Here is a 24,756-nt window from a genome sequence, read left to right on the forward strand (position 1 = left end):
AAAAAGATATGAAAGAGTGTGTTTGCCATGAGGTGTGTTGTTTCTGCTGCACTGCAAGAAACACAGACCCCCATGAGCCACAGTTTGTCCCCATTTAGCAACAGCTCTCACTTCTGAGGAGAGTGGGAAATGTTGCATTATGCCTCACTGCTCAAATCCATGACAATAACAGTGCAATTAGAAACTTCCTGCAGACTATACTGAAACAGAATTGGACCGATATCAATCCATATCAGCACACATTTATCACATCAGATATCAGACACATTTGGCCGCTATCTTCCCTCTTATTCCAAGAGGGAATGCTGTGTTTTCCAAGTCTTCATTACCACGAATGTCAGCGCAATGCATTGAGATATAGTGATTGTTGTGATACGCTCACACTCAATCCAATCATTGGCGATGTGAAGATGTTGCTAAGCAACCTAAAAATAATCTTAAGGGGATAAAAAGGGGAGGGTGAGAGAACAGAACAGCCTCGCACTGCAGAGCTCAGAGGATGGATGGCATTGTGCTTATCGCCACATGAGGAAGCATGCATCCAGTTTCAAATACGCCTTCATCAAACAAGAGCCACGCAGGAACTGCAGTCAGCACGTTAGGATCCTTTTTCTGCAGGATCAAAGTGCTCACTTAGTGGTAGCCGACATCAAGGGAGCATGCGGGGTGAATTAAGGGTCCCACAGCCCTTTAGCCGGCCTGACTTGGAGCCAAAGGGGCCAAAATATAAACATGACCATCTGTCTGTCTCTGCAGGGGGTCCGGACAGATTGGAGTAGACTTCTCAAACATGTCTCTGTCCTCTAACAGCTGGGCTTAGGAGGTCATGATCTGGTGAGGGGACAGTCTGTGTCGGCCTTGTGCGTGTGAGTAAGATGCTGAGTCTGGCTTCACTTTACACATGATCCAAATTTTGGAGGCATTATAGCTACAAATCATCAAGCTGACAGACTGAGAGGTTTTCAAAGACGCCTCTGGTAAATGTATGAATTTAGCAAAAGATGCTTTCAGAGAATTACAATGTGACAATGACATGTTATCCTAGATCAGAAATAGAGAGGCCATCAGGAAAGCAGCAGTCACTTGTTGTATTTGATATACTGGCAGACTCTACAACCATCCCACAGAAACATGTTCTGTAGGCGTAACGCTCCTCTTCTGAGTCACACCGTGTTTTTGCCCTGTTTTTTTTATACGAGACAACCATCTTTTTCCATCCAGATGTTCGGCCAATGAGAAGTCGTGTGGGTTCCCAGTGAAGGAAGGAGGCGGAGGAAGGAAGGAATGCTGCAGGATGCTTATTACTATGGCTGTCAAACCCAGTGGCGATTAGAATAAAACATCCTTTTTTTAATGCGAGATTTGCGAGGATGATGTGCACCATGTCCGCTGCAGCTCTCTCGGTGTGGCTCGGTACGGGTACGTATCGATTAAAACGGGTTAAAGATCCGGGAGTGTTGCCTTTGATGCGGTTGACGTTATTCGTGCTAGTTAGCTAGCTAGTTAGCATGCTGCTGTGTAGCTACTGTGCTCATTTTTTCCCCCAAGAGGCTGAGGAGGAGGCTTGGAAAAATGGCTAACAATAGTCATCTATACCGTTATACGGGTGGAGCTCCTAACGTGACACATTCAACGTGTTTTGTACTCGTTGTTACATCTACAACGATGCATATAATACCGTTATACGTTGTGTTTCTTAGTCATTCATTCAGTCTTAATTAACGTAACGTTACTTTTGAGAAAACAGCATAGCTCCTCTTGTACAGGCCTGTGTTTGTATGCAGACCTGCAGGTGTGTTATGAATGCCTAATTAAGTAGCTGATGCTAGTTTAGTAGCTCAGGTTACCCTTAATTACATGAGATGATAATATTACAGTGCTCCATGTGTTACTGCTGTTTATCACTGGTAACGTTGTCTGTAGGCAATATGTATACCTTCAGTTACCCGTTTATTAGGTACACATAGATACAACTAACTCCTACCTTCTTAAAGGTTGTAATGTTAGAGTTGTGATGTAAGTTAGTCAAAATTTTAAAAAAATAAATAAAATCAGCCTACTATCACTTTAGAAATAAAGACTCACGTTTTAGCCTAAATGGACACATATCTAAATGATGTCACATGATGTGTCCATGATGTGACAACTAACAATTACTCTAATCAGCAGTTATTCTATTTATTATTTTCATGATTAATTCATTATTTATTTGGTCTATAAAATGTCAGAATTGTATTATAATTCCCTACAGCTATCCATATCATGTTTTATTTGAACAACAGTCCAAAACCAAAATATATTAAGTTTACTGTCCTATAAGACATCAAATCCTCACATTTGAGACACTCTCAGTTTCTCTTTTACTAAGTTACTAACTCAGACTTAAATGTCTGAGCTTGGATGAACTTGAATATAAAAACATTCATGAAAGAAGACTTTGTAGCACAGCTGATGTACTAGACTGCATTAAAAACACGCTTGTTCCATTCATGCTTTTATTCATTGATCCACTAGTTTACATTGTGCATGCCTGTGATGTGAAACACACCGCTTTTCATGAGAGAAATGCCCGTATGGAGCGATCCATGGGCCCGAGGCAGAGAACAGCCCAGTACAGAGATGGTGAGTGGGTGTGTGTGCGGTGGTGCACTTCATGTGTTGACCCGCTGTCCCCTCCCCCCGTCATAACACAGTGACACGCTCAACTGGTTCCTCATTAATACTGCCATTATTGTTTTCACTTGTCTGCCGTCCCACAGACTTGGCCCACTTACATTCGCCGTAACAGCAGTTTCCCAAATTTAAATTGTGCCTTAACCTTGTCCTTTGCTAGAAGTAGAAGTTATCCTAAATCATTAACTGTGAGACAAAAGTCTATATCTTCTGTTTAACATGAAGCTGGTACTTTATGGCATCGAGTCAACACTGTGGATGACAGAATGTCACAACAATGGCTGTGGACAAATGAGTGATTTACTTACCTTAATAGAGCACGAGAAGACTGAGCTGGCTGTTTCATGTCCTTAACTACAGCCCTCTGCTTGTTGTGACACCGGCTACTTTCACTTCCATGTCTGCGTTTAGAACAACGAGGCTCAAACTCATCCGTGGTGGAATACCAAAAGCTGCTGTCCAAACAGTAGCAATCCTTGTAGCCGGTGCTTCCCCGCTGAACACCAAAGAAGCACATGCATCCTCCTGACCCGGACAACACGCACATACAAAGCTGATTCGACAGAACTAAAGGAGATCCCTCCCTTGCTTCTGCCTCGGCTAGCTAGAGGCCTCTTTTAGCTGGAGCCATTAGGACAAGGGTGGTTTATTCTCTCTGCCTTTGCCAATGGCATTTTAAGGCATCGCTCCTTCAGCCAGAAAAGCATAAAATCTGGTTAGGCATTTCCACCTCTGCGACCTGCAAGTGATCCACGAACAAATGCAAAAGTGTGTCAGTTTTTTTATGATTATGTGTAGCTTATTGTGTGTGTCAGCGTGCACTTGTCTGTCTTTGTCCTGCAGCGGGAGCCGACAGGTTAGTCTTCAGCGGACGGTCTAGCATTAACTTTAATGGGTGATGTATTATGTACTGTAGGAGCGCTGCAGTCCATCATCTCGAGAAGCTCTGGCAGAAAGTCAGCCCAGCCGCAAATAAGCAGATCTGATGCTATTAGCAGAGCCTCAGCGTAGCTTAGTTAGTGATCTTTACTCACACCGGCTGCTGTCTGAATGGAAGTGACTGCATTCAAAGGTGAGAGTGAAACACAGATGAGACCGGCTCACATAAGGCCGCCAGGAGTGTGCGTTAGGCCTCAACGCTCGTTGTTGAATCAAAAGCTTTTATATTGATAGGCCAAAACACATTTCAAATCCCATAGGTCATTTCCTATTCCTCAGACCATTAGGTGAGACCATCTGGACTCCTTTGTTTGTCATCACACAAATGTTTATACCACATCCACTTGGTCTCTGAGCAGAACAGAATAGCCAGTACTTGACCTGGACCAGGAGTGTGTGACCGTGGTGCTTTGTGCGGTGAAGAACTGATGAGGCCCAATGCGGTCGGGTAATAGAAAACGAGCGAGCGCATTCAGAGTGGGATTTGCAGATCGACTCAAGTCATCACCGAGGGCGCCACTGGTGTCCTGAACCTGAATGAGTTTTTATTCTCAGCCTCTGAATAACCCAGGTCCTCATGTCGTGGGTGCCGGTATAGAAGGTGAGAGAAGCTATATGGCGTGGATTAGTTCCTTTAATCTGCTCTTGGAAGGAGATGTGGTGGATATAATAACCTCAGGTTTAAGTAACACCACAATCAGAGGCCGCTAAATGCTATTGATTGCATCTAGCCGTGACGGAGCCCGTGGGGATATGTGACATATGGCCAGTTCAGCATTTGTGGCCACAGATGTAGCCCAGTTCAACATGCATACGGGACCGTTTTATAACACTCCCTGCAGCTCACCAGCACGCTTAGATTGCAGTTAGGCAATTTGGCCTCGTAGATGTGGGCTTCCTTAGTAATCTGCGGCTTACTGTGTCACCTAATCTTCTGTAACCCCTTTGTGCACCCTAGTAATAGATAACGCTTAACAACCCAAAGATCACATACTGACTTCCTCTTTCATGGACACGGATTAGAATGTAAATCCTGCTTTATTACTCTGTTCAGCGGAGACTCTCCTTGGAAATCAGCTTCTGTTGAAAGAGAGGGATCACAGCAGACCCGCTGTATGTTATGAGACTGAAGATAGTTATATAGGTTTGATGGATGCTAATGGATAGATAAGGCAGGAGATAAACAATGGGGAAAATCTGCGACATTTTGCTAGAGGGAAGACACACACGCACACAGCTTTCGCATGCCTAGCTGCTTAATGCGTCTCGAGTTATGAGTCTGCAGGCGAAAGCAGTTCAAACTCTCGCTATTTCTCGTCTCCCTCCTTCTTCTCTGCCTCCTTGTTCACTCTCATGGTGATTAAAAACTGAGTGCCCACCCACTGAGGGGGGAGAGAGAGAGAGAGAGAGAGAGAGAAGAGAAAAACGCTGCGCAAAAATACTTAAAGGGTGGATTAAGACAAGTGGGCAAGAGAAGAGGAAATAGTGAAAGGAAAAGATGCAAAGAGAAGGAGAGGGCTTTGCTAATCACCTCCAGCCTTACATTGTGTAAACTTGTGTTAACGGGCTGCCATTTTCTCAGCGATGCCCTTCACAAATATAGACTTAAATGTTTGTGTTTGAAATGGAGTGGGTCTAAACAAAGAGCATAATGGAGACCGAGAGAGAGGAGGGCCTGGAAACAACTCTGTACAGTCTCATTATGGCTGATTTTACCGCGGCTCCTTGGCCCTAAAATTCATTGTTTTGCTTCAGCAGCTTGCTCTTATTATGTACAAAATCATGGTTTTTAATAATTAGAGTTTACGCCTTCATGCTTGGCTGCTGTTTGTGCACTGCACCCTCATGTCAAGAGGATGCAAAAGCAACGAAAGCAAAGCAGAAAAATCTATTATTGTGGGCGGTATTGATTCGCAAAGCGTGAAGTAGGTTAGCAGGTGCTTGTAACAAATGTTTGCTTTATTAACGCCTTCTCTACTTTTGTAATTAGTGCTGCTGGCAGGTTGTTAATAATAACGTTGAAAACGTTCTGTTTTCAGGAGCTAATTTCTAAAAATCTGTGTTTCAGTGGTCACCATCTTGTCACGATCCCACGCGGACCGTAACGTCTACCCGTCTGCAGGAGTGCTGTTCGTCCATGTTCTGGAGAGAGAGCACTTCAAAGGAGAGTTTCCTCCCTACCCCAAGTCAGGTAGAACACCGTGACATTTAAAACATTCTGCACTGATTAAAAGTGTTGGCATTTCTGATTACCTAAGATGACCCAAAGATTTGTGCGGTTACGTTGTTGGCGCAGTCGTTGTATAAATGCAGCAGTGCAATGTCCATTCATCATATTTCACCAGCAGGAATAAAAGCTGAGCTGCTGTTGGCATCACATCCACAATTCAGCTAATGGCTCTAAATGCATATTACTGAATTGGTTCTGGACCATAGCAGATCATTGGGTCACCCCTCATTTAACGGCTCTGTCCACAGGTGATGCCAGCAGTGACCCGATCACTTTCAACACCAACCTGATGGGCTACCCCGACAGGCCAGGCTGGCTGCGCTATATCCAGAGGACCCAGCACAGCGACGGAGTGCTCTACGGCTCCCCCACCGCACAGCATGTTGGCAAGCCCTCCATCATAGAGGTAGGGGTCTGGACCACTTTCAAAGTGAAGAGAAGGAAGACGAAGGCGTTCGTGCTTCTGTTTAATATGGCAAGGAAGGAACATGAAAGCATTAAACTAAAAGAATTTAAATGTAAGACAGTATCACGCATTTGTAGTCTTTGTAGCCCACATAAAGGTAATGGAGCAGCAACACATTTCAATTTATTTTACTTAACACAGCTTGTATGCATTTAGTAGTTTAGAGTTAAATTCCATTATTTTTTTTTTGTATGCTTTCTTTGCCCCCCCCCCCCCCCCCCCCCCATAAGCTACTGTAGAAATTATTTTCCCAGAAGGCTTAGCGTTCGCAGCGACGCACCCTCTTTACGGTGTCTCAGTTGGGCACACAGCCCGCGTAGTGTATCTAGCTCAGCCTTGTCCAAAGGGCTGCTGCCATATAAGCCGCACTGATCTGGGCTTAAACTTTCACCACTGTGTGTTGCAGATTACTGCCTATAACAGACGCACTTTCGAGACGGCACGGCACAACTTGGTCATTAACATCATGGCCACAGAAGGTAAGAAGTGCCAGCGGAGGAGCTTAGAGCAAACAGACATCAGAATGTGCAACTTCCCTGATTAAATCCCGAGGGAGAAAACGCTGCCTTTGATTACTTTTCACAACAAGAAAACAATATTTTCTTGTCTATAGACAAGAAAATATTGTCTATAGATATGTATATATATATATATACTATAAATACCTTAGATGGACTGAACGATGTGTCACAGGTTGGCCAGCATAAATCAGTATGATATGTTGTGGCTGTGTAAACACACAGTCCTGTGTTAGTACAGTAAGTTAGGGTTATCAATTATTTTGCAGGAAGCAGCCGTTCCTTTGCATCTGAGTGACCTCACATCTGTGCATCTTGTATGTTTGCATAACAAGGCTTGTTGACGAGTCACGGTCCACGCAGTTCAATGTGAACTGAATTGGCGGTGCGCTCGGCAGATGTTCGCTGCACTAACGTGACATCACTCTACCTTTCGCACGATGTCATCTGCCATCTGTGCCTCAAAAAGGGAAACCAAGTCATAACAGAGCGCAGCGAACAGCAACCATGCAGCAGTAGTAAAGTATCAATGATGTCTTTGTCAGCAGAACGCCACTGTAGCTGCCCCTCACGTCTTCTTCTTCCCCTCATTCACCTTTTCTCTCTTCTTCATCCCTCTGCACAGAGTTCCCTCTGCCCTACCAGGCGGAGTTCTACATCAAGAACATGAACGTGGAGGAGATGCTGGCCAGCGAGGTGCTGGGTGACTTCCTGGGAGCGGTGAAGAACATATGGCAGCCTGAGCGCCTCAACGCAATAAACATCACCTCTGCGCTGGACCGTGGCGGCCGTGTGCCGCTGCCCATCAACAACCTCAAGGAAGGGTGAGGAAGGTTTGACTGGACCTGTATTACAACGGTTGTAAATACACAGGGTGCTTTTCATATTGAGTGAAAGATGATCCAGTTACAGCTAAATCAGACTTTTTTTTTTTTTATGATTTAGATATAATTCCTCTTCATAACTCACACACAATAAGGTTTAACAGCCTGAAAGATTCTCTCCTCCTTCGCCTCTCTCTCTCAATCAAACAAATTGCTTATATTTTCAGCCCACTCACATCATGCTGACATTTAGTTTAATTGGGGCCCTGGGGATCCACAGTTCGCTGTGAATTAGATGAGTTCACTTGGCCGTCAGCACTGACAGTTACTGTCAGTTGGTCTAGTTCAGAGGGGAATAGCCCACGTGAACGGCCATAAGTTGTGTGTCAAAGATTCATGCTGACGTTCTGGAAGATGAAAGCAATGCAGAACAGTCAGTGGAGGAGAAAACGCTGTGGCTATAACAGCATAAACATGTAAAATGAGGCTCCATCTTCTCCTCTCCTCTCTGGTGCCTTGTGTTCCACTGCCTCCTCCTCTCCCCAGAGTGTACGTGATGGTTGGCGCTGATGTTCCCTTCTCGTCGTGCCTGCGGGAGGTGGAGAGCCCACATAACCAGCTGCGCTGCAGTCAGGAAATGGAGCCCGCCATCAGCTGTGACAAGAAGTTCAGAGCTCAGTTTGACATCGATTGGTGCAAGATCTCTCTGGTGAGGGTTGTCTTGTACAGACTTATTGAGACATTGTTGTAGGCAACAGGTTGAACACGCACACCGCTCTTCAGCAGTGTTTGTCACTTAACACCGTCAATGAATAAACATATTTTTCACGAATGCTGAATTAACTACGACCTATTTCTTCAGGTTGACATCAACAAAGTGTTCCCGGTGTACATTACCCGCCCCGACCCGGGAACCGGGATCCTGCCTGAATTTGGGGAATACAACCCCCCCTCTGAGACTCTGATGGGCCGGAACTACTTTTCAGATTTCCTAATCACACTGGCTGTTCCCTCCGCCGTGGCACTAGTCCTCTTCTTCATCCTCGGCTACACTATGTGCTGCCGACGGGAAGGGGTGTAAGTGTGCTTGGTCTTGTACTTTTTATAGAAATATTGCACCAGACACCCCCCAAAAAACAAACATTTGAGGAAAGTACAGAAACTGTTACTTAAGTATATGAGAACCGAATGGGAGACAGGATGGATAGTGCAGGATATTTAGATAATAATCTGGACTGGAATTGCAGCTTGTCATTACCATCTAGTTGTATGGTCCATTTCTGTTAAGTTCCTCATGAATATCTGTCACAGCTTTTTGTTAATTCCGTCACGTACATCTTGATGTTTTGAAGCATAGCCATGGTATCGATTGCCATTCATCCACGATAAATCCTTTCATCATTCTCCATCATTTACAGGCTGGGAGAGACGTGCCCCCTCGTTCGCTCAATGTTCCACCCCCCCATCACCATTTCCACGCTTGTCTTTACCCAACAATCCATTCACTTGTGTGTAGATGTCTCTTTAACTATTAATATTAGTATTTAATTCATCCATTTTGTTTTGTTTCTAGGGAAAAAAGAAACATGCAAACACCAGAGTAAGTGTTTTACCTCTCCTGTGTTTTTCTTTATTTTGGGTCTGTTTCTGTCCCCCCCCCCTCTCTCTTTGGTTTGCAGTTTTGTCTTCTATGTTGTCATTGACGGCTTTTTCATAACCATTCATGTGCTCATCTGTGTGTTGACATCCGTTCATCCAATGGGCTGCTCCAAAACTCAATGGCCAGATGTAGGTTAATAATGCTGTAGCAGTAACAAATTGTTTAAAAACACATACATCTTGAAGACTAAGAAGTTATGTCACACTCTAAGTCAGACGAAGTAAGGAAGTCAAAGCGATAGGTAAGGGTGGAGGTTACAATGCTGTTGTGCATGCATGAATTGAGTGCAGAGCTCACCATAGCTGATACAAGTTGATTGCATACTCAAATATTTGTAAGTGTGTTACAGGTGAGACAAAGTAACGCCACAAACCATGGCAACACAGGCTACAATACGTGTTGTCTTCACTGCCTCTGCCCTCTCCAGCATCCAGCTGGTTCACCACGGCTCCATCCAGAAGTCCACCAAGGAGCTGCGGAGCATGTCTAAGAACCGGGAGATCTCCTGGCCCCTCTCCACCCTGCCCGTCTTCAACCCAGTGAGCGGCGAAGTGGTGCCGCCCATCCACCCAGACAACTATGAGACCACCAGCATGCCCCTCATGCAGACGCAGACGTGAGTTCAGAGATTATTTGGTTTAAGTGGAGGGAAAAGCACGTGAGACAAGACATTCGTGTGCACATGAAATGCACACATGCTCATTAGCAGTCACGCAGATGTATGGCTTATAGGCGTCATTATATAGGGGAAATGTTAAGTAAAAACAATACCATTATTGTCTAAGCTTGTTTCCAGTGCTTCTAACAGCACCATGTTTACAGCTAAAGCTGCAGCAAGCCAGCCAGAAAATAAATACGGTGACAGCTTAAGAGGTTCAAGCTGTCCCATGATTTTTCCTAATGGGCTTGAAACTTGTGCTAATATAAGTACAACACATGATACTAAAGGCTCTTGTAATGTATGTGAATGTCTGTTTACCATAATATCATTGTTGTTAATTTCAGGAATCTGCAAAACCAGATTACGATACCACAGCAGCGGCCATCAGGTTGGTACTCCCGTCAACATTTCTATAGTAGTCGAGCAGCCCGAATGTGTAACGATGTGTTTAATGAATAAATATAGATATATAAATATAGATGCTCAATGTTTAAGCTATGAGTAGATATGATGGGGGTGTTCTGACATACATAAGATGACTCTATACAGACAATAATACATTTTGGAGTCATAGTTATTTTTGCTGTGTTGCTCACAACCTCTGACCTGATCTACATCACTGTACAAACACAAGCTTGCAGACCTCATTCAATTGGACACAGATTATTGGGAGCAAATCATTTTGGCACGGCTCCACGACAAGTCAGGCATGAGAGCTTTACTTCTCGTCTAGCGGCGCCTCAACGCATTCAATTCAGGAGTTGGCGTGTGATCGCCCTCCTGCGTACATGGTGTTCAGCTGCATGACTGTTCAAGCACTAACCTGCTGCTCTCTCTGTTCACTGCTAACAAAGGAGATAATTATGTCATGTCAACATTTCGAAGGCTGGAGGTAGGTGCTGCAGATAACTCATGCTGATTCATGAGGTTTTTGTTTTTTATCAAGTTATTTCTGCTCATCGCTTCTGCTAAAAAGGACTGACAGCTTATCAATTCTTCAATGAGAGTACTCGTCAATAAGATCTAATATTCTTTTCATATTCATTGTAGGTAAATGGTATTCCTGAGGAGAGAAAGGTGGCCGAAGCATTGGATTTGTGACCGGAGAAGACGGGTGTCGGACCTGACTTTGATTCCATATCTATATTTGTTTTTTCTAACACTTGTGCCAATCTGCATGCCTCAGACGTGTCTTTACAAAGATTTATAGTTCATATGCATTTACACCTTGAAGAGTGAGTGTGAGATAATCAGAGCATAGCTGATTATAAAAACATCAGAATATTTTGAAATATTTGTAAATGTTGAAACTGTTTGGATTTCTACTTGCTTTGCACAATGAACCTCTTAGAGGAAAAAGGGAGTTTTACATTAAAGTGCTTTAGTTGTCATGTCATTAATATGTAATGTGTCACATGATAACAATAAATACTTTCAAAATAAATTATTTTCACTCTAAGTATTTTTGTTTCAAAAATAAACAAGACACTTGTAATGTCTGAATGACATGAAAAGTATATTTTTTGTCCAAAAAAGTCCATAAAAGCACATTTTATGAAGGTATTATTAACAATGTACAACAGACTAAAGGCATTTATAAATAATATGGATACATTTCACATTTTTAAGACACCACAAAAAAATGTACATGTAACATATTTCAAAGAGGCCCTCCACAGGGGTATAAATAGTTGTTGCTTTTACACGACCACAAAGATCTATTAAGGCCTGAAACAATTACCAAATTTATAGCTGTTGATCAGTAATAGACGAGAAAACGGAGCAGTAAACTTCACATATCAATGGAAACTGCAACATGGAAATGACATTTTCATCAATACAATGAGGTGATGACTGGTTATAGAAATTACAAATTTACTTCGCTCTTATTCAGAGAACGCAACAGAGGCTGCACATCATCAGATAAACAACGAGAAAGATGCGAAAAGCTGTAGACAAATTGTTCCACTGTAAAGAAGAAATTAATTCTTTGTGTATTTCTTTTAAGCAAAAGCTACATAAATGTGTAAAAAAGAAGAAAAAAAGAAACATAAATGAAATGGTAAATTAAATAAAAGTTAATTCATAAACGATTTAGCTTGAATTGTATAATATACATTTGCCAAGCAATCCTGACAAAACTTTTACCTAATAAAAATGTGCTAAAGTGCAGAAAGTATCTGCACTGGTGGTATCTTGTTAAACATCTTATTTTACTGCAAACATGAAAACAAAATGCAGGTCTTAAAATGAAAGTGCTAATATCTCTTAAATGTCTGTGAGGATATATATACATATACACATATATATATATATATATATATATATATACATACATATATGCAAAGAGACATCCCCTATTTGTCAGCTGACAAAATATTAAATATGTTCCTTTAAGTGACACTTATACGTCAGTCATAGTAGTTGTTTTAAAAGTGGATGTAGCCCTGATGCAAAGTGCCAACAGGCTACATCACAGATGTTCTGTGTGTGGAAGCCAGAGAGAGCAGCCGCACGTTCAAAAGGCATTCAGTCTAAGAAATCACTTTTTCCATTCACCGACCAGAAATGTATGACAGCGGGGGGGGGTACATTTAGCAGTTATTCCTATTGTACAATAATATGTGCAAGCTCCACCAGAGCTAGTGAGGCGTGGTTTTAAAATGACCATGAATGGAGGACTTAAAAACACTGCTGAAGCATTGCTGTATAAAATAAAGTCTCTCACTCGGTCATACAAATATACACGGACTACAAAGTGAGCGAATAGGACCGACGAGTGTCACGCTGTAAAGGCTCATCGTCTCTGAGGCAAGTGATCATCTATGAGATGCTGGGATGGGTACAAAGTGATCCATGTAATACTTCCTTCACAAACAGCAGTCATGAGCGCAAAGTACAAAATCAAACAAAGCCAAAAAAACAAAAAACTTGTATAAAATATAAGCTTAATTTAAATCATTAAATACTGTACATATCACATAGAATTTCAGAGCTACAGCAGGTGACCACGATACCTTTCAGCACAAGGCAAACATTTCTAAAAATCACTCACAACAACATTAGCAAAAATATGTCGAAGGATAATCCAACTTTTCAACAATTGCACTCCAAATATTCACTTTAGTCTCGACAGATTTTAGATCACCCAAGCCAGTTGTTGGTCCATATTTTGCATATTTAGATACCGACACTATTTTAAAGTCACCAGAAATACTGTACAAAAGAAATTCTGATAGTAAAATGCAGCACAGTTGATTTTTTTTTTTTTTTTTTTTTTTTTTTAAGATATCTGAATATGTAGATTATGGATCCTGAGTGAAAACACCTTCAACTGCTACTGCCATGTGGACGGAGTGTGTGCCTGCTGATCCCTACCAGAGTGAGGTTATGACAGGAAGTTCTGTATGTGACAATAAACTTCTCATTATTGTTTGGCTAAATAGAAGCAACGCTGCAAATATTCACACAGCAAGCACGAGGTCTTAAAATGAGAACCTCTTTTTTTGTTTTACAGAAAATTCTCTGCTCTTCTACTGAATCCAGATAATGTAAACGTCTTCGGCGTTTTTGTTTTCTCTCTTGCAATTTGCCCTGAAAGGAGCAACCGCTTTTTTGAGCATTTTTTCTTTTATTCAGTGTGCGACTTTCACAGCAGTCAAATAGTACGGACTCTGCTCTGACGTGGGGCCAGCAGAGAGACACTGTCCTCCCTAAGGTCCCCGTGTTGTCACTCAACACAGTCGAAGTGGCGTCTCCTGTGGCCACCAGTAGGCTAAACCACCGGGCCTGCTTCTGGCTTGGATCTGGACCGAACCTCAGCAGGGGCTTGGCGAGTCTGTTGTGCCCCCCCCCCCAACCCCATCGAGAGGTGTCCATCAGGCACCGGGTGTGGGCTGGCTGCCCCTGGCCAGCAGTAATACAACGAGACTGAGGAGCCCAACGGCCCCCAGTCTTTTCAGCAGGGCCACGCTGTCTTTGGGGATGACCACCTGGGCCAGATCATTGGTGATGAGGGAAATCTCATGAGCCACGCACACAAAAATGAAGGTGCTGACCATGATGTTGAGTGAAGGGTTTCCTGGGATCAGGACCAAAATACCCTTGGTGTCCGCTGCCAGCCAGATGTGGTACTGGCATATGAACAGCTGGGGGAGACAAAGCATAATTCAACAGTGCGAATATAATATGTGGTCGCCTGCAGGGAGCTACAGAACATAAGACACAGCTGCGGAGGACTCGTTTTTTTTTTTATTAGTGTTGCTTCCATCCACATTTTATTACTGTGACCTCATCTTGGCTGAATTTCTCATTTCTCTTATTGTTTTAAGGTACCCTTTGCAACATATTATTTATGTAAGACTACATAAAAACAAGCTTTTAATATATGATCACAACTTTACTGCCAGGTCATGTCTTACCTCCAAGGAGATCTTTCCAAACCATGCAAAGAATGAGCTATATACAGAGCGGGCGTAGCCAGGAATGTTCCTGATGAGAATGAAGGCCAGGATCTGAAGACAAGCGAGAGTAAGGACTTGAGATTCTTATCATTTGAAATAGTGGGTTGAAGTCAAGGAGTCATGAACACTCAAGTTAGAGAGACAGTCACTGTAGTAATAATACGTTTATTACTATTAAGTAATAGTAAAATGGACAATCGTATAATAAGCTGTTCTTTAATGATCTATTGCACTACTTACAGGGGTTTTCGGGTGGGGACTGGCTTTCTATAATACCAGTACTATCTTTAGCAACAAAGAAAGGCAACTTCCTTGTTGTTACACTCATAATATCCTGTCATGTGACTAAGATAATGACATCTCAAGGCAAATAAAAAAAACAACTACAAAACAACAGATGACCAGAACGAAAGAAAGAAAGGAGGAGGAAAAATAAAGAAGGACAAATAAAAAAAATAATACCTGGACCACAGAGATGTAAGGATGCATCTCGTTGCACTCGGTTTTGGTTTTGCAGCTGCTGGCCCATATTGAGTAGGTCTGGAGACACAGGGAAAAGGATCATTTAGCATGTTTTAATCAAGAGCTGCAACAAAGACAAGGTGGATAATTTAGATTAGACCTAGACCAAAACAGATGTACAATTTATGGGATTCAGATCATTAATACAGCAATTTGCTATGTAAACATTAGTGGAGTAATGTCTACTTGAGCAGAGAATGAAGTCGCTCTCCCTCTGCCCTCTGTGTGTGTCGTTATCAGAGCTTCTCCTTGTTTTGTTGACTTAGCTGGGATGGCCACGCGTGTTTTTGGTTAATGTTCGTGCATGTCAGCGTACCTCACTGGCTAGCTCAACGCGGCCGCTCTGCACTCCTCCCATACGGCAGTAACAGCTGATAACATCATTGCGGAATCGTAGCACCCACCATCCGGTTTCCCCTCAGGTAAACACCGTTAGCACTTTTACCCTACTTAGCACCGTTAGCATTGCCATGTTGAGAGGCAATACAAATCCTCCCAATATTGTATATAGCACCTTTAATGTAATCCTTAACTGCTGCCCCAGTGCTACACAGTATATCATTAACTTTACTAAGTTTGTGTTACATTCTGAAGAACTTTCTCAAGATATACCTAAAACCATTAAGAGCAGACGATTGTGTTTGTCAAGGCCAGGTGTGACATGCATGTACAGTAAGTAGCTGCTTTTGTCAGTATGCATTTTGTTCATTTAGTAAAATAAGATTTGGAGAAAGGACCTAAAAGATGACAGCAATCTAAAATAATAAGTCTAAAGCCCAGTGCTGGCAGAAACCCAAGTGTGAAGAGTCTTACTATGAAGGAGACGACAGAGAGGAAGAGGAGCAGGTTGGAAATCTTGGCAGAGAAGAGCGCCTCTCCTTTGCCCTCCGACAGCACCTGGCGCTTCTGAAGCACCAGATAGAGGAAGGCAAATAACATGCCGTGTATCACCGCCTGCCAAAGAGCCATTGACACATTAAAACAATTGTTACACAGTGTGAAAACTGTGGTCCCACTTAAAAAGCTTCTGATGTAATCTGCATTCACACATTATTCGAAATGTGATATGTCGCTAAGACTGAGAACTGAGATGGGAAAGAGTTGGAGTGAAACATATTTGACTTACAAATCGGTCCAGCTTCCATCTGAACCACCACTCGTGGATGCTTCCGTTCAGCTCAAAGAGAGCAGAGATGGGCCAAACAGAGAAGATCCGCTCAAAGAAACCCTGAAGTAAAAACACAAAAACATGAATACTAAATATTAAGCATAGCTAGGGAGCAAACTATGCATTTGAGTAAAAACTATGACAGAAAATGCACATGGATATTTGGCCATTTTGCTTCATTCCGGCTAAAAATCATAAATGTCATTGAAAACAATCTTGTATTTAAAAGTATCTAACATTTTTTTTTGTATTGTGCTGTGCAAAGACATAACTATTGAAAAAGTTCAGATGAAATCAATATAAAATCTAATTCAATTTAGAATTTAAAGTTTCACAAACTCAAAATTAAAGTGAGGTTGCAATTCTGACTGGTGGGATTAAAATATTGTCAATTCACCCACTTGTGAAAAGGCAAAGATGCAGATGAACAGCAGGAGGCCCAGTAACTTCGCCAGGACCCCAATGTGCCACAAGCCACTACCTGTACAGAAAACAAGACCGCCATTGGTGAAGTGGTTGTTCTAAATGCAACACTGCTGCATGACAGGTATCATATTTCCAAGGGTATGGCGCATGTGAGGGAAACAAATTAAATTAAATCTGACACCTACCGTTAGCCTTCTTCTGAAGGATCTGAGGCCACATGGCCAGCGTGGCGTAGATGACAACAAACCAGAAGGTGACCAACGGCACAAAGTAATAGAACTGGTAGGGTCTGTCCATTACTACACACAGCACCAACACCAGGAAGTTTAGACGGAAAAGTACCTGGAGTGAAACGAACATGAAAACAGAAACATAGACATGATCAATCAATAACAGCATCAAATTGATAATAGTCCAAACTAAATACATGAATTTGTATTAATAATATGATAGTATTTCATTCTAAAGTACTTTTTCACCCTTAAAAGGGGTCGCTCACATTTTTTCAAGTGAGGTTGTATGAGATACTTTGCATTGTCAGCGTATTACTTAGAGTAGATAGAGTACCGGCTCTTAAGTTAAGCAATGTACTGCTGAGGACAGGGACAGCAGCAGAACTTATTTTAGCCCACTTAAAAATAATATCAGTTCAAGTGTACACTATATTTACAATATTTTCACATTACTTTGCTGTCCGCAGACTTTTTCAACTGGGAATTTACGGTGTTTATATCTATCTGTGCTCTCTTCAAAATCACAGGACTCCTCGGACAAAAACAGCGATTTTACCTCTCAGAACACAGGAGTTGCTTGTTTACTGCTGACTCAATCGGTTAGTTTGTTTGTGTTATCGTTTGACTTTGGTGTATCTGAACCAACCCTTTAAACAACACGGTCAAACTAACAAGCAACTCCTGTGTTCTGCAGGGTATACTGACTGTTTTTATCAAAGGGAGTCTGGTGGCTTTGAACAGAGCATATATGGCAGCTTCAGCAGTGAAAACAGTGTAAATATAGCGCATACTTAAACTGATAATGATTATTTTAAAGTAGCTAAAATAAGTTTTGCTGCTGCCCCCGTCCACAGCACCGCACTATGGATAACTACGCCTATAGGTCTCTTATATAAAATAAGTTTACTAAGATAAAGAGTGATTGCATATCCTGGTTAAAGTATAACCAACTGTACCCTCACCTGGCACACTCTATACAGTCCAAAGTCTCCTTTAAGCCAGAAAAAGGAAAAGTGTCCATAGCCGGTCTGAAAGAGGTACGCTGCCACCAGCACCCGCACATGCATGTACACTGGAATGAACTGAAAGACAGAAAAAAAAAAAAAGTTCTATGCCTCTACATCATATATAAATGTGCAGTGCTTCAAAGCAGCTTACTCTCAAATGTATGTGTGATGACATAACTACTGTGGCACTCACAGCGCTGGCACCAGATATGTGATAGATGAGGATGACCAACTGCATCCAGCCTTTCCACTCGTCTGTTTGCTCACGATTGAGTAATTTGGTCTGTTTGAGAAAAAGAGACAATACGTTATTGTCTTTTTTTTAATAAACCAGATATTAATCGTTTAAACTTGTTGCATCTTTACCAACAGCAAAGGCAATCTAATTTTTGGGGAACATTACTATTGTATGTACAATTAGAATAATAATTAATAATAAAAAAATTACTGTGTTCAACAGTGCCATCTCACCTCCTTGGTGTTCTCATTGTAGAACACTCCCAGGACAAATATATAGATAAGAGGGATGAAGAACGTGGAGTGAGTGTAGAACTTCTGCTCTTTCATGAACACGTCCGCTCTGTCACAAAGGTAGAAATAGCTCATGATGATGCCCATCCTGCATAGGGCCTGGAACGGCGCCTTTGGACCTAGAGGGGCAGCGGCGGTCGCCGGCTTCTTCTCCTCAAGGCTCTCGACGTCTGGAGGCACAGGTCGGCGGTGGCGGTTTTTGCCAAGGACGTGGAAGACCAGGAAGACCACGCCCGAGCCCAGGAAGAAACACAACGACAGCTTCTGCAGGAGGTTCGGGGGCGGCAACGTCTGGCAGCAGGAGCCGTCGATGGGCCTCATTAGCTTGTTGCACAGAGAGTTCATGAGGACCATGGCTCCCTAACAGGAGAATCACACAGGGGGGTAGTGGTGAGTGAGGTAAAGTTATCCTTACTACCAACAACACACTGTAAATAATATATTCTACTACAAGTCAAAATGCTTGAAATGAGTAAAACTAAAAAGTGTATCAACAAAATGAACTTACAGTAACTTGAGTAAATAATAGGCAGCAGAATGGCCCCTGTCCCTGTTTTATATTAGTAGATCGGTATTAGATACATTCATGTGTAAGAAGCATTTTATTGTTGTAGTTAGTTGTCAACGTGAAGCTAATTTAATTGCTTTATATATTGCTTGGTGGTTTGGTTGCCATCATTTGCAACAACCTTTTAACATATAAAAAGTAGGGACTACAAACAGCAAAACGTGCACCCCAAAATAATATATTTTAAAATATTTGTTGCATTGGTGTTATTTAAATATTGCTGTTACAGTCAGAACCAGAACATGTTGCGCATGAATTGGTGTATTTACTGGCAAGCCCAAAGGCATCCGCTCTAGAGACAATGGCAAGGCAAATGAAGTTGTTTGACTGCGGACTGAAAAGTTTCGACTAAATCCACTAAACACGACAGTTAAATTTGAAAATGCATTCGACGGACAAAGAACCAGATGAAGCTGAACAGGACATTTGTGAAGTCCTAGGAGGCAAAGTATCACGCCATCTTTGAGCTGGAGGGGGATTTGTACTGCAAAGCATGTACGAACGACATGCATCACATTTCATTATTAAGCTGACGTTAAACTGCATAGTATCTTAATCTCTCAAAATATAAGGTGATCAAATCAGCAAGCAGAAGCTGATGCCATTTTTTCAAAGTAATTAGGCTCAACATGAACTCCAGGATACCTAAAAAGAATTCACAGTATAGAAAATGCCTCTCCTGAGATGACATACTGTACACTTTAGAAAGAGCTGAACAGGTAGAAGCTACTCAGCTCATTTAAAGAAGCAATACCACAGTGTGGAAATACTGTGTCACAAGTAAAAGCAGGGTTGAGCAATACTTCAATATGATGATTTAAGTTTTACCAGGTGGTTATTTCACAAAGACACGACTACTACATTTAATGAACAACCAGAAAACATGCTATACTCTAATTAAAAATCCTGCATTCTTCCCTCTAGCCAGTGCTGTAGTCAAGACCAACTAAACCGAGACCAAGTCATGACCACGAGTGTATCAAGACCAAGACAAGACCAAGACCTTAAGGGGTTGAGACCAAGTCAATACCAAGACCAGACCAGTGCAAGTCCCACGCTGTTTGACACACATACTGAGGCACTCCTCAAATTGATCTAAAAGATCCACATTCTAATAAAATCACAGACAGAAAAGAAATGAAAATTCACATATTTAATTGCCATATACTGTATACTATGTGTGTACGTATAAGTGTACCACAAGAAATGTCTTGATAAAATATTCAAAAGGCATCGCATAGGTGAATTTTATGTGTGGGAATATTCATTTGTAACCAATTTATAACCAATCAACATAATGATGTTAACATATAAATCAGACAATGTACAGGCAATTTTGTGATATCCTTGCAGTTGTGGTCTCGACCAGTCTTGAAATAAAATCTGAGTACAACAACACTACCTCTAGTCTAGATGAACAGATTTGAGTAATAATGCAAGGACTGCACTGCCACAAGAGCTGAAACTAAATCATTGAACAGAACAATCTAAAAGCCACCAAATAACCTTAAATTATTAGAAATCCTGCCTACCACGTTCCTGGTGCTCTCAGGCAGGTGCAAGCCGTCGTCCGACTGAGCGATCGTTTCCAGTGCAGCCTGGCGGGACGCGGCCAACAGCTTGACCCGGGACCTGCCGTTGCGCTTGCTGGCGTTGAGCACGTCCACCGCTGCTTCGTTGTACAGCTCCAGCTGTTGATTGGTGATCATCTTCCTGTTCTCACTCAACGCCGCCTCGTTAACTGGGTCTAGACAGGGGGAGGTGTGATGGCGATTTGTGCAGCGCGAAGACGAAGAGAGATTTGGTTTAGAGGGTGCATGTATGAGACGTTGAGATTCACAAAATCCTCAAAAATACTACTTTGGGAAATGAGGATTTAGTGATGACACTGCAGCACCTGAAATACCCTGAAGCACCCAACCATTATATCTGCGTAAACAATGCTTTGAACCATCAAGTCATTTTAACTGACATGAATGCAGTGATCATATCAGAGACTTGTCACTGCGGTGGAGGGGCTAGGCAGCTTGAAGCTTGAGTTTACCTTGCAGGACCCAATAGACCTCTGCATGGTCAGCCAGCTTCTCCAGGTGAGCAGCAATGGCTGTCAGGTTGACTTTGTACTGCTGCAGCGTCTCGCTGCTGCCACTGCGCAACTTGATGGACCACTGTGGAAAATGGATTCACGGATGAGATTAAGGTTGACAGGACTCAGCCACCACCTTGTCGTGAAATGGGCAAGCATTGCTAAACACTAATTTGTACAGCTTACTGTTGCAGCACCAAGGATGACAACATCTGGCTTTGCTGAACCTTCCTGCAACATACGAGAGAAGTTACAATCAGAAAAATAAATGTCTTAACCACGAGACAATGTCAGGTTTATGAAACTTCCTCTATTACTAATGGTCCTGACTTGAACTTAACGTTTATACTCACGTTTGTCCATGATATTAAGCGCTCCTTCATTGAATTATTTGCCTCTGGATACCACAGAAAGTCCTACACACAAAGAGTACGTAGATGTTTTATCAGGGTATGCTTTTACAGACTGAGAAAAGGAGATAAAAACACATCCATAAATAGCTCACCACATTGACAGAAGCACTCTCAACTTCAAAGGAAATGTCCTCGTGCTTCAGACATTACATGTGAACGGACAGAGAGAAAGTCTGTTAGGCATATAGCGTTCCTCTTTTTTTCCTGCTTGAGATCAGACCAAAAATAGTTACAGCGGCTGAATGATTGCAGCGCATTCCAGTGCAGCATTTTTTGATATTATGTTGTATTTTTGGTTACAGTAGATTTTCTCACTGCTACATATTTCAGGGTGTCCTGTAGGTGCAGATATTCACTGAAATCACATAGATGTGTAGTATGAAGAAAAGACTGTTTAGGGTAAAGTAAATCAACTCTTGCCACCTCTGCTGAACAATTTATAACAGTTTAACAAGTTAAACCCTGGGATTACCCGGTGCTTCTTCTCATCATTACCTTGTTTCCATCTTCTCTTCGCTCAGGGTCAAGAATTTTGACGAAGGAGTAAAAGAGCTGCCTGATTCGCGAATCACCGACAAAGGCCACTCGCTTTTCAGCAAGGCAGGTTTTGGCTTCGCTGTAGGACAAAAATGATGGTGAGGAATCTGCAAACTGTAAATCCCAACAACCAATCATGTGTTGGGTGGTACCACTGCATTTTCTAACCTCATTAAAAGCAGGATTTATCACCACTGCACCCTTACAGACACTTATAGACAGATACACCCAATATATCACCGCTACACCCTTATTCATGTTTGTCTCAAACATACTGTACATATCGTGACTGTGCACAGTTACTGTAACTCACATGCTTTTGTATTTGTGCATCATGCAGCCGTAAGGCTGCCATACGTTCTCCCCCAAGTAACGTCCTCTGGACAGCAGTCGTTCACATGAGTCTCCGCCTGGAGGCAAGACACAGAAACACCCCCCCAGTAAGACCAAACAAGAAAGGACACCACTCTTGCTTTCACACATAGCTTCTCTGTGACTGGAACCTGCCGTCTCAATGGCACCCTTGCTTTTCATTCAGTGCTGTCAAAAGACTAGTATACAATACAGGGCTCTGCTAGGGGCCATAGTACAATATAAAGCCATCAGCAAGTCAGGCTCAACCTTGAATCTCTCCAGCTATTCATTTGTGTGCAAAATGAATGGAGCCATCAGCAACTGAGTCAATCCATAGAAACATTATGGGTCTGCGGGCTGACGAGATACGTGGACAAATCAGCTGCTATGTGCGCACACGCGCGCGCGCACACACACACACACACACACACACACGTCTGTGAATCCTTTTCATGAACAAAGTCTACTCTAGATGGGCGTTGTATATAACATTCCAATATTTGATAATAATTAAACTCTGGGATTTGTGCAATCACTGTCATTGTCAATATGTAAGGGTGTGGGACAATATACATGAGATCCAGCGTGTTGACAATGTGCATCTTTGATCGACGAGCCAAAGCAAACTTATCAAAGACCCGAGACAGGAAGCAGGCTGCTACGATGCTGTTCAAAACTACTAAAGTTTGTTAGTGTTACAACACCAAAATTACTGCCAAGCTGTATTGATAAACTAGCATGCAACTTACTTGCGATTTAAATAGCACTGAACTCATTATAGACTACTTAAAAACGTCTTTATGTGAGCTGCTAGCTGCATCAACCTACACCGTACATAACCAAGCGTGTCCTGACAGGAACATATAAACACAGCTACATGCAGTGTTAGCTTTGCTCAACTAAGCTAGCCAGACAAAGTCGATTTAAGTTCGTGCAGTTAGGGCAACCGTCGGGGGAATTGTGTCAATATATGCAACCATCTATTTACAATGGCTAAACCGTGCAACCTGTGACGTTATGTCTCACATTTTTTAATAGTAAACACCGGATAACGGCACTGTACCGACCCGCAAAGTGAAGCGCTCGCAGACACAAACAAGCTAGCTAACATTAGCTAGTAGCTGGTGGCTCTGGCGTTAGCTGCACCAACAGCAAACTTCAATAAAAAGGGAGACCACTTACCGCCATAGTACCGCGAAGCTGTGTGAAGCACCAGGAGTAAAATGACGACTACCAGCGATATCAGTTTGGCGTTTTTGATGGTGAAATGATGGTTTATTTCTCGTTTGCCCAGGCTATAGGCCAGGACCGCCATCTTTGCTCCTCCATGACAACAAGCACCTGTGCGGTCTAACAGCGGCGCTCCTCCCCGTGCGCCATCCGCCTGGCCTGCCTCATGCGACACCACCTCCTGCTTCTCCATCACCGCTGGTCGAAGCAGGTGCAGATCAAAAATAAGTAGACATACATACAATATAGTGTCCCAGTTCACAGACACTTTAGGATAACGTATCGGTGTACGTTAAAGTACCTTCAAAGCAAGAGTTTGAAAACGAAACTTGAAGATTTGCATATGCGTAATTACGCACCGGGAGTTGTGTGAATGTTCAGTACGAGCGCAAAAAAGTATTAAGACATGTCAGTCTGTAGAGAGCTGATGCATAACCTCCGGCAGGTTAGGAAAACACAAATGGAATGGAATTTTACGAGTCTTTGTATTTACTAATGAAAGCATCAGGTGACTTGCTGAACCTGTTTGGAGCTGAAAAAGCATACATCAGCTGTGTTTACCCCCCGATCAAAGTGTAGCTAAATCTTGTGGAGCAGAATATTTAGCTGTTTCTGATTGTGGCACTGTAGCTCAGGATTTACTGTATCATGCACTGACTTCCAGGACAGTGATTTAATTTAACTCCCCTGAATAAGGACAAAAATCTGATGGCTCGAGTTTAAAATTGCAGTTTTTTTCTGACTATTTATGGAAAATGATTAACGTCAGGCCCATGTTGGTGTGGAGGGGGAGCTGTGCCAAGTATTGATATTGTAGATCAGCTCCTGCTGTCCACCGATAAAGTTCATATGAAATACTCTGGTTATTGTGTTTGAATGACGTGCTGAATAATGTGCTTACATTTTTGTTACTTGCACTCGCACCTGCTTGACTTGTATTTCTTCATCAGACAAAGGCCACATTTATGTGTACATAAGATAATAAATATATAATTACCACTCTACTGTGCAAACCTGGTGCATACATATAGTAAGCATCTGTAAAAGACTGGGGACGTCCAAGCAAGTCTGTAGGGCACCTGCTCAGTAATACTGTAAATCAGCAGGTCTGGACTGAGTCAGCGGTGGAATTAAAGAAGTACTCAGATCCTTTATTTAAATAAAGGTATAGTCATACTGCAGTGTAAAAAACTGCATTCAAAATGTTACTTAAGAAAGCAAAATGTACTTAAAGTATCAAAAGTGAA

At 42.3% G+C, this 24,756-nt stretch overlaps 3 protein-coding genes across 6 annotated transcripts in view; 1 reads left to right on the plus strand and 2 right to left on the minus strand.

Annotated features, from left to right (window-relative positions):
- The window catches only part of ppp1r9a (protein phosphatase 1, regulatory subunit 9A), a 51,702-nt gene extending 48,666 nt beyond the window's left edge, over window positions 1-3,036 (minus strand). Inside the window, exon 1 of the mRNA XM_068711060.1 lies at window positions 2,982-3,036. The gene's annotated coding sequence lies outside the window, so the exon portion shown is untranslated. The remainder of the gene's footprint in view (window positions 1-2,981) is intronic.
- Window positions 1,180-11,418, plus strand: sgce (sarcoglycan, epsilon). Of its 4 annotated transcripts, none has more exons than XM_068711066.1 (12): window positions 1,180-1,419; window positions 5,681-5,803; window positions 6,091-6,248; window positions 6,715-6,787; window positions 7,452-7,650; window positions 8,197-8,359; window positions 8,513-8,727; window positions 9,224-9,250; window positions 9,738-9,926; window positions 10,316-10,359; window positions 10,826-10,863; window positions 11,022-11,418. In XM_068711066.1, exons 1-12 carry the CDS (start codon window positions 1,371-1,373, stop codon window positions 11,070-11,072), a joined length of 1,329 nt encoding a protein of 442 aa, XP_068567167.1. In that variant the 5' UTR covers window positions 1,180-1,370; the 3' UTR covers window positions 11,073-11,418. The 4 variants fall into 4 exon arrangements, with proteins under 4 accessions (XP_068567167.1, XP_068567164.1, XP_068567165.1 ...); XM_068711063.1 differs by lacking the exon at window positions 1,180-1,419 and adding an exon at window positions 2,528-2,622; XM_068711064.1 differs by lacking the exons at window positions 1,180-1,419; window positions 9,224-9,250 and adding an exon at window positions 2,528-2,622.
- A 42-nt stretch (window positions 11,419-11,460) lies between these two features.
- On the minus strand, window positions 11,461-23,896 carry casd1 (CAS1 domain containing 1). The gene is made up of 18 exons (XM_068711067.1): window positions 23,462-23,896; window positions 22,239-22,335; window positions 21,884-22,004; window positions 21,481-21,525; window positions 21,329-21,391; window positions 21,162-21,206; window positions 20,934-21,057; window positions 20,422-20,636; window positions 18,262-18,681; window positions 17,984-18,073; window positions 17,746-17,865; window positions 16,732-16,892; window positions 16,526-16,601; window positions 16,083-16,184; window positions 15,770-15,910; window positions 14,897-14,974; window positions 14,393-14,485; window positions 11,461-14,119 (listed from the first exon to the last, which is right to left on the minus strand). The coding sequence occupies exons 1-18, from the start codon at window positions 23,700-23,702 to the stop codon at window positions 13,850-13,852; spliced, it is 2,502 nt and encodes an 833-aa protein (XP_068567168.1). The 5' UTR covers window positions 23,703-23,896; the 3' UTR covers window positions 11,461-13,849.
- Between the last annotated feature and the right edge of the window lie 860 nt (window positions 23,897-24,756).

Source organism: Cebidichthys violaceus, unplaced genomic scaffold (assembly GCF_023349555.1).
Source record: "Cebidichthys violaceus isolate CVI_PGR_0920_01 unplaced genomic scaffold, fCebVio1.0.p SCAF_16, whole genome shotgun sequence".
Classification (NCBI taxonomy): Eukaryota; Metazoa; Chordata; class Actinopteri; order Perciformes; family Stichaeidae; genus Cebidichthys; species Cebidichthys violaceus.

Bases quoted from the DNA above. Each gene is read 5' to 3' on its own strand.
- sgce (XM_068711066.1), top strand. From the start codon at position 1,371: ATGATGTGCACCATGTCCGCTGCAGCTCTCTCGGTGTGGCTCGGTACG. The intron at 9,251-9,737 runs GTAAGTGTTTTA...TGCCCTCTCCAG, and splicing joins AGAAACATGCAAACACCAGA to CATCCAGCTGGTTCACCACG. The intron at 10,864-11,021 runs GTAGGTGCTGCA...TATTCATTGTAG, and splicing joins CAACATTTCGAAGGCTGGAG to GTAAATGGTATTCCTGAGGA.
- casd1 (XM_068711067.1), bottom strand. From the start codon at position 23,702: ATGGAGAAGCAGGAGGTGGTGTCGCATGAGGCAGGCCAGGCGGATGGC. The intron at 16,893-17,745 runs GTGAGGGTACAG...GTTTCACTCCAG, and splicing joins GACTGTATAGAGTGTGCCAG to GTACTTTTCCGTCTAAACTT. The intron at 14,120-14,392 runs GTAAGACATGAC...TGTCTCCCCCAG, and splicing joins TTGGAAAGATCTCCTTGGAG to CTGTTCATATGCCAGTACCA.